At 40.0% G+C, this 12,133-nt stretch overlaps 1 protein-coding gene across 7 annotated transcripts in view; it reads right to left on the bottom strand.

Annotated features, from left to right (window-relative positions):
- syngap1b (synaptic Ras GTPase activating protein 1b) overlaps positions 1-12,133 on the bottom strand; it is a 182,950-nt gene that overhangs the window by 116,208 nt on the left and 54,609 nt on the right. For all 7 annotated transcript variants that reach the window (XM_085292634.1, XM_085292632.1, XM_085292633.1 and 4 more), the window contains exon 3: positions 1,059-1,164. In XM_085292634.1, the coding sequence (XP_085148760.1) occupies positions 1,059-1,164 (106 nt within the window). The remainder of the gene's footprint in view (positions 1-1,058; positions 1,165-12,133) is intronic.

Raw genomic sequence — 12,133 nt, 5'->3', positions numbered from 1 at the left:
TTCACGGGATCCATTGAGAATTTAAGAGGACGCTACGGCAATAAAAAAGCCAAGAGGACAAGTGAAAAAAGAGTCGGAAAAGTTTAAAAGCATAAACAAAGAAAATAAAAAAAATTATCAATGGCAGAGACGGACAACAAACTCAAAAGATATGTGCGTTAATCAAGTAATCAATGCATGTATTTCATTTCAAAGTGAGTCGACTGATAAAATCAGTCAAACTGACAAAAGAACGAGTGAAAATCTTAAAGGAAGCAACTGCCTTCAGCTCTGATCAGATGTGACGCTTTTATCTCTGCTCAGATGCAGAGTGCTGCTGTGAGCGTTGCTAGTAACAGCGCGAGTAATGGCTCAAAGGATACCAAAAGCTTTACATCATTTTCGTTGCTATGCAACCATCCTGTTATTACAAGAAACCCAAACTAAAGTAATACAGGTGATAATGTTTTTGAAAATCATAATGGGCAACCAAAAAAAGATGTTGAATTACCGCGAGAAGCAACTGGGGCATCGACCAAAAATGGTCCACAGAGAGCACCTGCTCAGAAATGTGTCACTAATGGATAGTTTCACATTTTTCCAAGTCTGTGTTAAAACATTAGCGGATGGCCAGAAAAATAATGAAACTTAAAAAAAAACAAAAAACATTTTTTGCCTTGCCAAAAATGTTCTCATTGAAAATGATGGTAGACAAAATCTGCAGTACTCTGTCTGTGAAAAATGCCTTCAGCAGCATAAGTTAAAACAAGTAGATATCACCTCAAGATTCTATTTTGTAAGAAATTCCTTTTTTGTTGCAACTCTTTGATTGGCACAGAGAAAATACCACTTCCATTTGTCAAACTCAGACTGGTTCTCTTGCTCAAAGTTTTGTAAAATATGTTTGTGAATTTCTTTTCATAGAATGAGCCTTTTGCACCACATCATTAAAACTGTCGGCGAAAATAAACAGCTAAAAGTAAGACAAAACGCAAAATAACTGTTGATTGGACCTTGATTAGAGCCTCAATCAGAATCAGAGAAAAAAGTCAGAGAAAAAATGAAATTTGTCTGCTCACCCATCTCGGGATGGTGCCTTCCCTCAACAGGAACGCTGACTGTCCGCCGCAGCAGCTTGTTCCTGTGAGACTCTGAGCGCCTCTCGCGCATCAGCAAAGGGTGTACCTGCACAGGGAGAGCACAAGGTCAGTACACAAACTCTCACTCCAGCAAAACGGCGACCTAAAGTTCTGTACAGAACAGGAACGCACAGCTACAAACTCTTTCCCTTTGATGCCTATGAGGAGCCGATGCTCATACGTAGTTTGACAAACAACTGCAGTACAGTTGCACTAATAATTTTAGATTTCTGTGAAATTATAAGTGCTTTTGGGAATAGACTGGAGCAAAAATTGCTTTCTAGACAAAACAGAAAATAGTTCTATAATGGGACTGTTTTCAAAATCATTAACGAACTCATAAACCTCCGGTGAAATCAATCAAACAGACCACATTAGCCCAAAGTGCCTTTATTATGTTTTATATGTTTTCTCTATTCCTTATCTGGTTATATATAGATATTGTTGTGCATGTGAAAACAAAGTCCACCTCTCTGGGGACATCTCAGGCCCTCCAAGGTTTGGAGGCCTATCTCCCCCTACCACCACTTCCCCTGCCAGTGGCGGACCCCCTCAGACATCGGTGCGTTGGTGGTTCTTTGTGTCCGGGGATGGGCGTCCAGGTACACACCGGCTCACTCCTTGGCGGCCGCTTATCGGGGCCTGGAGCCTGGGGCTCGCTCGGGCCACTTCGGAGGTGGGGTGCCCCCGGCCTCTCGGCCTGGGGCTCGGTCACTCAGGCGCAGCTGGCTGCCGGCGGAGCTCACGGGCGCGTCACTGCAACTCCCCCTGGCTTCTGCTCCGCGGCTGCTGAGTGAGCCCTCATCTGGGACTCTCCTCAGCTCTTTCCGGGACAGTGGCGCAGCTGCCCCTCTGTTGGTCTTCCTTGGTCTCTTGTGTTCTGGGGGCCTCTGGATGTCTGGAGTTTTGATCTCCTCCATACCTGCTTCATGCCCTGGAGGACGGGGCTGTGGCCCCCCCACACCCTCTAGCAGATTATTACATGAAGGAACCTTTTAAAAAAACAAAAAACAAGCGCGTCCATGCTCACAGGTGTACACACGGGTGATCACACCCACAAACTACACCCTTTTTGGCTCCTACCTCAAAGCACACTGTGTTCTGTTGATCTTATGTGCTGCACAATAATGTTTAATATTTAGTATTTACTGTCATATTCCCATATATCATTGTGATGTTGTTTATTCTATTACTCTTGTTCTCTTCTGCTTGCTTTCTTTTTTCTTTCTCAGCAGGTGACCCAGGTGATCGATATATGCATTTTTTTTTCTCTGCCCGTTCTGTTGGTTTTTGTCTTTTGCCCTTCTCCCCCGTCCCTCTTCTCAGCTGTTTCTCTTTCCCTCTTTCTTTCTCCCCTTCTTTCCCCCAGTCAAGTCTGTCCCGTATTCAGTAAGTGAAAATAAAATAAACAATAAAAGGTGAATCAAATGGACCATTACGGCAAGGCTGGGATGGTCAGTTTGGTAAAGTAAATCCGTTGGGCATCTTTCTTTGCCTTTAGACAACAATTCTGATGGCAAAAGAGCCAAACGGGACAGGCAAAAAAAAAAAAAAGAAAAAAAAAAAAAAAGAAAACAAAGTCCAAGTTCTACCCAAAAATCATTATATATCATACTAATATATAAACTAGAGGCTATTTGATACCCAAATCTGGATATTAGATGGGTTAGGAGGCTATTTTTTAATTGTCTATGGGGCCGGTTTCTTGAAAAAAATCTGGCTAACTGATCCATAAAAGTCTCAGCTATGAGCAAAGCAAAGCAAATATCACAGCACAAAATCTTTTATGGACTCCTGGTATATGAGGAACTGAAGGTTCAGCAAATTACTTTTATTTTAAGCCTTCATATTTAATATTAGCACAAAGCATGGCTAATGTGGTTAATATTACCATGGTCCCTTTTTGTTCTTTCTCCCAGTCTTATATTTATTTTTAATAAAGAAGAATTCCCAGTTACAGTGCTCTTATTTACATATTTTTAGTTTTCTTGTGTTTCATCAGCTGACCAACAAACGCAAAATGAGGAGTGACAGCAGGTGAGATGGATCAATTGAGAAAGGAGATGAAAAAAAGGTGCTGCGGCAATGTCCTTTCTTTTTTTTCTTTTTTTTTAAAAATAATGTGGTTTTGAACATTAAAGCAAGTAAACTATTCTAATAGTATCCTGAAATAGATTTATGAGCCTGTAAATGAGGATAATATGAGCACAGTTAATGTTGGTTAAGATGTAGCCCACAGGCCAACATTTGGATCATGTTCTTTAAAGTCTTTGCACATCACCCAACAAAAGTAAAAGAAAAAATATATTATTAAAAAAAGGAATCACTGTATATCTTCCACAGCAGTTCACTTTGTGACTGAAAACCCAAAGCAAAAAGACAAGGAAAAAATAAAACAAGCCACATTTCACACTGCTGCCACATTTGGGCCCACAGTCCCTGAATTCATAAAAGTGAGACTTGAGGGAAAATAAATGGGAGAATGTGCTGCACTAATCAGAAACCCTGGTCCTTTGGAAACATCACAGTTCCACCCAGAAAATACAGCGTATACTGTACAGCACCGACCTATAAATCTTGGCTGAACACCAAAGCTAGTACATTGTTGGCAATGAGCCCCAGAACACCAAGGAAACACAAAGAAATGCCAACAGAAATCTATGATGAGACTTGACTCAAAATAACACACTGTGATGCACCAGTATGTGAAAGCTGGACTGCTGTATTAAGCTGCATTAGATTTAGGTTGGAGTTCTTACTAAACTATGTGTTTGCTGCATTTTAGTCCCATTTGATTGATTGGATTGATGTTTGTAGCATTGCTTTATGACACCAAACACCTCATGTTTGCTCTTAAAAAGCCAGGCTTCAGCACAATCAGGCAGATATTTCAACAAAATTAACCCCCTTTCTCTGCCTGACCATTACCAGACTGCAGAAAACAAAAAAGTGTCAGGTAGCATGCTGAAGGAGGCAAAAGGCAGAGCTCAGAGTTTAGTTGATATTAAACAAAAAGACATTCAAATGCCTGTAAATTTAATACGTTTTTGGTCTACTTAGGCACTCTAACCCAACACAGTTCAACTACATATTCTGCCTTAAGATATATTTGTCACCTTTGTTACAAAACTATTTACTGTTTGAGTTGCTTCATTAGTTTTAAAAAGAATATTTCAAAGGGATTTCTTGTAAAGTTTTGTTATTTAATAAAAATAAATTTTCTAGCTTTAAAGTCTTCTAGTGCTTTTTTAAAATTATTTGTTTTAAGCTTTTTAGCTCATTTTCATATTCTGAACTTCTGAATCTATGTTCTATTTTTTTCAGTTCATTGTTATTTATTCTTATGTATATTTGTATTTGTATTGCACTCCAGCTTTTTCCTATAGTCCAAAAACAGTTGTTGGGTTAACCCAGAGCTTCTAAATTCATAAATATATTTCATCTGCATATATAACTGAATTTTATTTATATGTTTTTGTAAAACATTAGTACTGCAACACCAGTCTTGTTATGTACAAATAAACATTATTACTGCATCATGGAGCTCTACTGGAGTCCTTCCTTGTCGTGTGTGCATAACTGAAATAACTGACATATAATAAAATGTCTGACAGTACCAGTTCAAGCAAAACAAACTGCAGAGGCCAAATTATTGCCAAGCTGTTGTCTATAGCTGCATATAGCTGTTGAAATGTGAGACCATAACATTTTTCTTCTTCTGCACCCAGGTGGTACATAAATTCTGTTTCTACAGTTTTAAGAAACGCTGAATTGTAGTGATTATTTCAAATATGAATAGATGCTGTATGAACAGCAGGTATGAGCATCAGCCACTGTCCTTTATGCATGCTGACATAAACATAAAAAGGTGTGTGCAGAAATGAGAGCAGTAGCCTTGCTTGTGTTAATATAATATATGTATGTGCATTTTAGAGTGTTCTATTGGGAATAGTGTCTGCATAAAAGAGCTGGTTAGAACACAGACAGTCAGAAGGTGGTACTAACTGCAGAGAGCAGTGCAGGATAGTGCAGCCTGGGGGGCTTTGGGGTAAAGCCAGCAATAGTGAAGGACGCTGGCAGGTCATACTGAGCCATATGTCCCTCAAGAAAGCAGAGAGGCGCTCATTCCAAAGATGCTCTGTGAAGATAAAAGAATTTCAGAGCGAGCGTGCGCATTTTTGTCTGAGTTTAGGAAAGTAAAGACAGCTAATTGGTAGAGTGTGTTCTCATGTGTGTCCAAAGTGACACATAATAATTTAATGCAAACACAACTCCACATCAAGCTACTGCCATCCTTCACTACCACTGCACAGCTATATCACATTGTACAGATAAAAACACACACACACACACACACACACACACACACACACACACACACACACACACACACACACACACACACACTCACACTCGTATACATAAATGCAAATCTCTGCTGCAATAATCTAGTTAAAGCAGCCAAGCTGAAGACACATCACAGCATCGGGATTCTGCTTATGAGTCTCTTTATCCAACTTAATCGGGTACAAGCATCGTAAATCAGCAGCCTTAGCAATTACTCTCTACTTTGCAACTTGTGCAGCCAAAGAGCACAAAGCTACGTTGTAATGTTGTCTTGGAATGAACATATTGCTGGTTACGATGAAATTACAGTACAACCTCCTTAATGAAAAATATATTAAGCAGAATCCATTCTTTATGAGTCCAGAGTGAGAATGCACAGAGCAAGTTCCATTTTTATTGGGCGAGTTTCCCATTTCTCAGCTTTTAGCCTTCCTTGGAGTCTGTGCATCTGCATGCTTTATCTCCTGTGTTGTTTTGTCACACCTTATAGACTACTACAGACTACTATGTCTTTTAATGTAGTACACATTTCTGCAAAATCTACTGAGACAAAGGTTTACTCAAAAAAATCTATTTGGGTAAATCCAGAAAATAATATCGCCTGACCATCCATCTGTCCATCCATCCAGCCATCAACTTAACAGCTGGTACAAATGGTTGTGCTCATTTACATGCTACATGTTACTAGTGAGTTTTCCTCATACCATGGTAACATTATTAGATCCTCAAGAAAAGTAATAAGACAGCCTTCTTCATTCTAAATCGAAGCCTTTTAGTGCATTCACCTTCAATTTAAATCCAGGTCTTGTCAGTGCATACCCTTTTTTTTCTTTCCCTCTTTTAATTCTCGCTGCCAGATTAATGCAGGAAGCAGCAGCAGAGTGTCTGAGCACTCTGTTCTACTAATTGAATATGCTTTAGTGCCAATAAGGACTAGCAAACCTGAATTAACCCCACATTCAGCCAGCTCCATATGATCGCGAATGCAGATAAAGCCACGGTTTCTGAAGCCTTATTGGGACCGCCGTGCCTCACAGTGTTTCTAAATGCATGTAATAAGCGAAGTGGTTTCATATTGCCTGATTGAGCTCTGCACCAGCAATGAGTCCACGAAAGAGGAATTGGGAGGGGTGTGTGGAGGAGTAGCAAACTCATACAGCAGGTAATCTCACTGAATGGTTTTGCGGTTATTGAAGGGATCGCTGTGCTTTTCAGCAGGGTTAAAGTGATGCTTCTCTCTGTCCAGATTTTCTGCTGTTGCCATGGATTCCACAGGAGACAACTGGGCTGTGCTCACTTTTATCTACAGTACGAGTTCTAAGAAGCCTACAAAATACATGTAAGCATAGGTTTGCTCATGCATACACATTAACACTTTCAAATCCTCCTTCTTACACAGTAGATTCTTAATAAGGGTGTGAGTTACACGCAAATAACTAAAATCAACTTAAATCCATGAGTCATAAAAAGCTAAATTCCTGACTAGCCATCTAAATGCCAGTTACAACAAGCTAAATATGGTAATTTTCCCCAGTCACATCTACTTGAACAAGAACAAGCCCACTCATTTTCTCCCCTACTGCTGCCCTGCCCTGTGCAATTCATCACTGACAGCTTGACTCATGGAAAGGCTCCAAAACAACTTTCTACCCCACCAATAGGCATCCCACCACAGCTTCCAGCATGGGGAAAACACCTGGAGGCATTTTTTTTCTCTGTGTGTGGCAGGATGCGATTGGTCAGATGTGGCGAGGTCAACAGCTGGAGATGTGACATAACACCGTCTCTGGGGTTGCCATGAGTTGGCAAAAGAAGCTGGCAGGCGGCTTGCTCTCAGCATCCATGGAGAGGCAGCATTAAGCTTGCACTCTGACCATTTTAGATGGTGGACTTGTGTCGCACACACATATTTAAATAAATTATTTCTTTCACACCACAAAGGGCCAGTGGTAATGTAAATACAGCGTTTTATGGTGGAAACTAGAAGCTACAGTGTCCATTAGAACTCTGCAAGCAGAACAAAACAAGGATATTGACAAGGCTTTAACTCCTTCCCAGTGGCCACACTCAAAGGCAGAGCAAGAAGTCAGCTATGACAGAGAGGGGGTGCAAAATGACTAGGACACCGACACTCACAAAAAATATTAGAAAATATTTTCTCGAAGGAATTTAGGCGTTTCACTCGGTGGTGCCGAGAAAGAGCGCTGAAAGTGGTTGAGAAAAAGACAAACAACAGCTTGAGAGAGTTCAATTTTGGAAAGTGTCATCACAAAACACCTGGACAGTTGCTGCCTGGTTGTTAAATTACAGTATCTGTATCACAAAGATACAAAAATTGTGGGAAGCAGCTCCTCTAAAAAGTGTTTTGAGAGAGGCCATCAGATGCTCTTCTATGATCCAGCAAGCACTCTGAGCTCTACTAACAGCTTTTTCTTATTTGCAAAGATAACTACAGCATGCAAGTAAAAGTGGTGCTGCAGAAAAAAAATCACGAGGACATCTAAATCAAAATGTATCTACAACACGGGTTTATTCAGAGCACTTGTAAAAGCAAATTTAATGCCAATCTGCACATTCATTTTTGATTTTTCTTATGCTTGAGGGTGGCAACTGCCTCCAGTCAATTCCAGTCCAGTGGCATGAAGTCATGCAGAATCAATTCAAAGTGAAGAAGAGGAAAAAAATAATAATAATCTCTCACGCAACTGACCCAAGATGTCATTCTTACCCAGAATTAGTGTTTTTTTCTGTATTCCTAATGGCTAAAAAACAGAGACCTGTTTGATTTTTCAACATGACGTTCACAACTTCTTTGGTTGTGAAATGACTAGCATCAGTGGATGAACATTTCTATGCATGTTTATACATCCTCATGTAAAGTATAGTCCATCTGTACAGACCTTGGCACTGTCACAGTTCATGACAGTCTTCACGCTCCTATTTTAGTGCAAGAGCTGCACAGTGAGACTCTGTATATATCACTATATATCATTATAATTTCTAAATGGATAACATTTTAAAAAGGTACAGAAGGTCGTCATCGTTAGAAAGGTGGAAGAAGGTCTAGCTGATATTCACAAAGAATATCGAACATTTTGAAACTATAATTCAACCAAGACGCAGAGTCTTAAACAGACTTCAAAAACATAAATTCAAAATTCTTGCAAGGAGTAAAGATACTGGGCAAAGTTGCAATATTGACCTAAACTAACACATGAATCATTCTGTTGGATCCATAAATGTCCATACCATGTGGCCAGTATTTGGGGAGATATCTTGTTTAGGGAACAAATATTTACTGGGTAAAAAGACCAGCTGGACCATAATCTTAGCAAAGAAAAAAAAAGTTTTCAGTATTTCAGCATTGATTCTAATCGTGCATCCAGTGAGTTTCACTATTCCCCAAAGTTCCATCATTATTACATTTAGTAGCTGAACCGATGGTGTGGCTGTCACTGCGTCCACATGCTGTGTTAACAGAATGTGACAGCAGAATGTCTTAGTGTACAACGAAGTAGTATTTGGCATTTATTTATGAGTCCTTAAATGTGAAAGAGTGAAGACTTCAACAATCCAACATTCCCCGATTCTCTAATTAAAGTATAGATTAGTAAATTAATACCTTCCAAGTGCAACACTTGATCACAACACTTGGTTAAAGACAAGTTAGACATTTGATTTCAGGTTCTGGATCATGCTTGAAGACTGTTGACACCTGCAGTGTTGCGATCAATATCATTCGATCTGAAATGAAGTGTTTGCCTGATGGATTTACGCATCCATGATAACTTTGGTAATGCACAAGATTGAAATCGATCCATTTCTAATTACAGTCAGATGATTAGAAATGATTAAGAACAACAACTGTGTCACATCATATGAGGGAACTGCCAGTCCTGGCATAGTGGAAAAGGTTTGGATTTAGGGATTGTGATGTCTGAAGAGAAAGGAAAGGAGGGTGGCAGAAGAGTGAAGGTAGAGCCATTCATGTGAAGGGAAGAGTGGGTTTTTGTTCAGCTTGGCAGGTTGGGTTGAGCGATGCTGCAGGCTGGATAGCCCATACGCCATCATTGCTTCTTCAGTCCCAGCTGTGAGGAGCAAGGGAATATGGTGGCATGATGTGCATGGGAAAGTGTGGGTTAAGAAAGGGAAAGAGGGAGTCTGTTTGCAAGAGAAAGAAAGAAAGCTTAATGAGTCTGTATAACTGCAAGAAATAGTGTGCACTGTGTGATGTTTGAAAACCTAGCAATCCATTATTTCTTAACAGGGCAGTAATCAAACACTGCTGGCTGTCTGATGCTGGCTCAAGCACAAAATCATACACACACTTAGCTGGAACACACACACACACTAATGCACACACATGCTTTCTGTACAGCACGATAGGAGTCAACTTGTCCAAAAGCATGTGTCCTTCAGAGCATCAGTTTTGTCCTTTCATAGACAGATGTTCCACCTCCTTCTGACCTCAAGCACTTTCCAAAAAGAGGCATAGCCATTAAAATAAAAGAGTTGTGCGCTATGATAAAAATAAAAGTGATGCTATTGATTGACAGAAAAGAGTCTCTCTCTACATCAACAACAAGAACCTGGCTTGCATTTTGGCAGTAAGTCAAACTCATTTCCAGTAGGTGTTGGACTCTGCCAAGACTGCCCTTTGTCACCAATTCTGTTCATAGATTTAATGGAAAGAATTTCTGGGCACAGCCAAGGGACAGAGGGTGTTGGTGTCTCATCTTTGCATATGAGAGATAATATAGGACTGCTGGCTTCATCATGCGGTTACATCCTGCGTGCACTTGAGTGATTAGCAGCAGCGTGAGAAGCAGCTGGGATGAGACCTCCAAATCTGAGCTTGTAGTTCTCAGTCAGGAAATGGTGCATGCCTCCTCTGCGGTGGGATAGCGCTGCTGCAGGAGGAGAGTTCAAGTACTTTAAGGACACAAGGGGTCACACTGCTTCCCAACATCTGATGTTTGAGACAATTTGATTGGTTAAATATCTCATGTAATCAGTCTGTTCTCACATTTTAAATATAAAACCAACATGGCAACTTCTGAGCAACAACCCATTGCAATCAGTGAATCTGCAAAAATTTTAGATCTAGTCCCAAATCTTTTTCAGAGGTGTCAAGTCATGCTGGTGGTCTCTCATTTGCACAGCTACAGTAACAGCAACATTGTCTTTATCCAAACAAGAGCAGGTTAACATGAACACTGCTGGTTATATAAGACAATGAATGAGAAACATGAAGATCACTGATCCCATATTAAAGATAGGCTGAGGATCTCAGTGTTTTTAGAGGGACTCAGAAAAGCCACCACTCACTGAGGTTGTTCAGACATCTGTTCACTGTCAGTGATTCTCATGTTAGCTAGTGTATTCTGTGACTTCCCAAAAAGTCATCTGACCACACATAATACCAGTTTCACATATCTAACTCTATAATTTAACACACGTTATGCTTGGTTTTAAATGCACTGATACCAACAAGTTATGCTTCTATTGGCTGAAAACTGCAAGGTGTCCTTTCAGTTAACCTGTGATTGTAATGAGTACTTCAGTGGGCTGGAAGATTTCAGTATATTCAACAGTGTAAACACACTAATGCACTCAAAGAAGCAACTGTAAGTATGGAAGTTTGTCACTTGAGAGCTTCTCTGTATTGACATAAAGGAGTTAGTAGGGTAAAAACAGACTGCTGCCTGATGACCATGGATGGATGGATGGACACATGAAGAACACTGTCTGAAATAAATATTTCATATGACATCAGTTATTAACATGAGAATGGTAGAATAGTAAATTATCCTAAATTGACATAAGAACGTGATGAAAACAGTGAAAAAAGACATTTAAAAATAGCACAGCATAAATTAAAAAGCATCATAAGAACATATACAGGCAAAATGGCGAGCAGGAAGACTTTTAGAAGAGGTCGAAATGAAGCTCTAGCTGATGCATGTGGGCTGACATCGTGAACTAAATCCTTAAAATGTTAATGTATGTTGAGGTAGTCTATTCTGCATGCTCGTAGAGGCTGTAACAGCATAAAAACAGTTCAAGCCACCCATAAGTCTCCACATCCCACAGAAAAGAACCCAGCCAAGTACAATTCTTCTTAATAAAAATGATAAATGGCAGAGAATTGCTTTTAAGGTCATAGAGATTTGGCAGTTTCTCCTGGTAAGATTGCAGGAGACAAATTAGACATAGTTTTCCTCTTTCTCTAGGTGCCTCCAAGGAATTGAGGACAAAATAAACTGCACGCTAGTCAGAGGACAGGCAAATTAATCAAAATGCTAAGATAAAAGTCACTTAAACCCTTGTATGTACAGGATGACCTTTGGAAAAATGTTTTATTTCTGAGTGAGTGACAATTTTTATTTAAATGGCATGTAATAGTTACTCAAATACCAAGACGTTCTTGTTAACATCGCCCCAGGGGTTCAGTCCGGCCACCTTACTAAAAGAATCAGTCTTTCTCTTCTTTTCTGCAAACCACAGCCCACCTGTGTTCATTACATAATTAATCCCTTCGACTCCCACACGACAGCCACCTCGATGCGTTCTCCGGGGTCATGAGCAAACATGCTATCCACCTCTGAGCAACTCTTTATGCACTGTGACAACAGTAGCTACAAGCTAAAGCCACTGAGGTGCTGTGG

The sequence above is a fragment of the Mchenga conophoros genome, linkage group LG11, assembly GCF_057382185.1.
Source record: "Mchenga conophoros isolate Kocher_MC1m ecotype Shallow Benthic linkage group LG11, M_conophoros_male_GT1.1, whole genome shotgun sequence".
NCBI classification, from domain to species: Eukaryota; Metazoa; Chordata; class Actinopteri; order Cichliformes; family Cichlidae; genus Mchenga; species Mchenga conophoros.
Note: the sequence above shows the minus strand (reverse complement) of the source record. Positions and strands in the feature narration are given on the sequence as shown.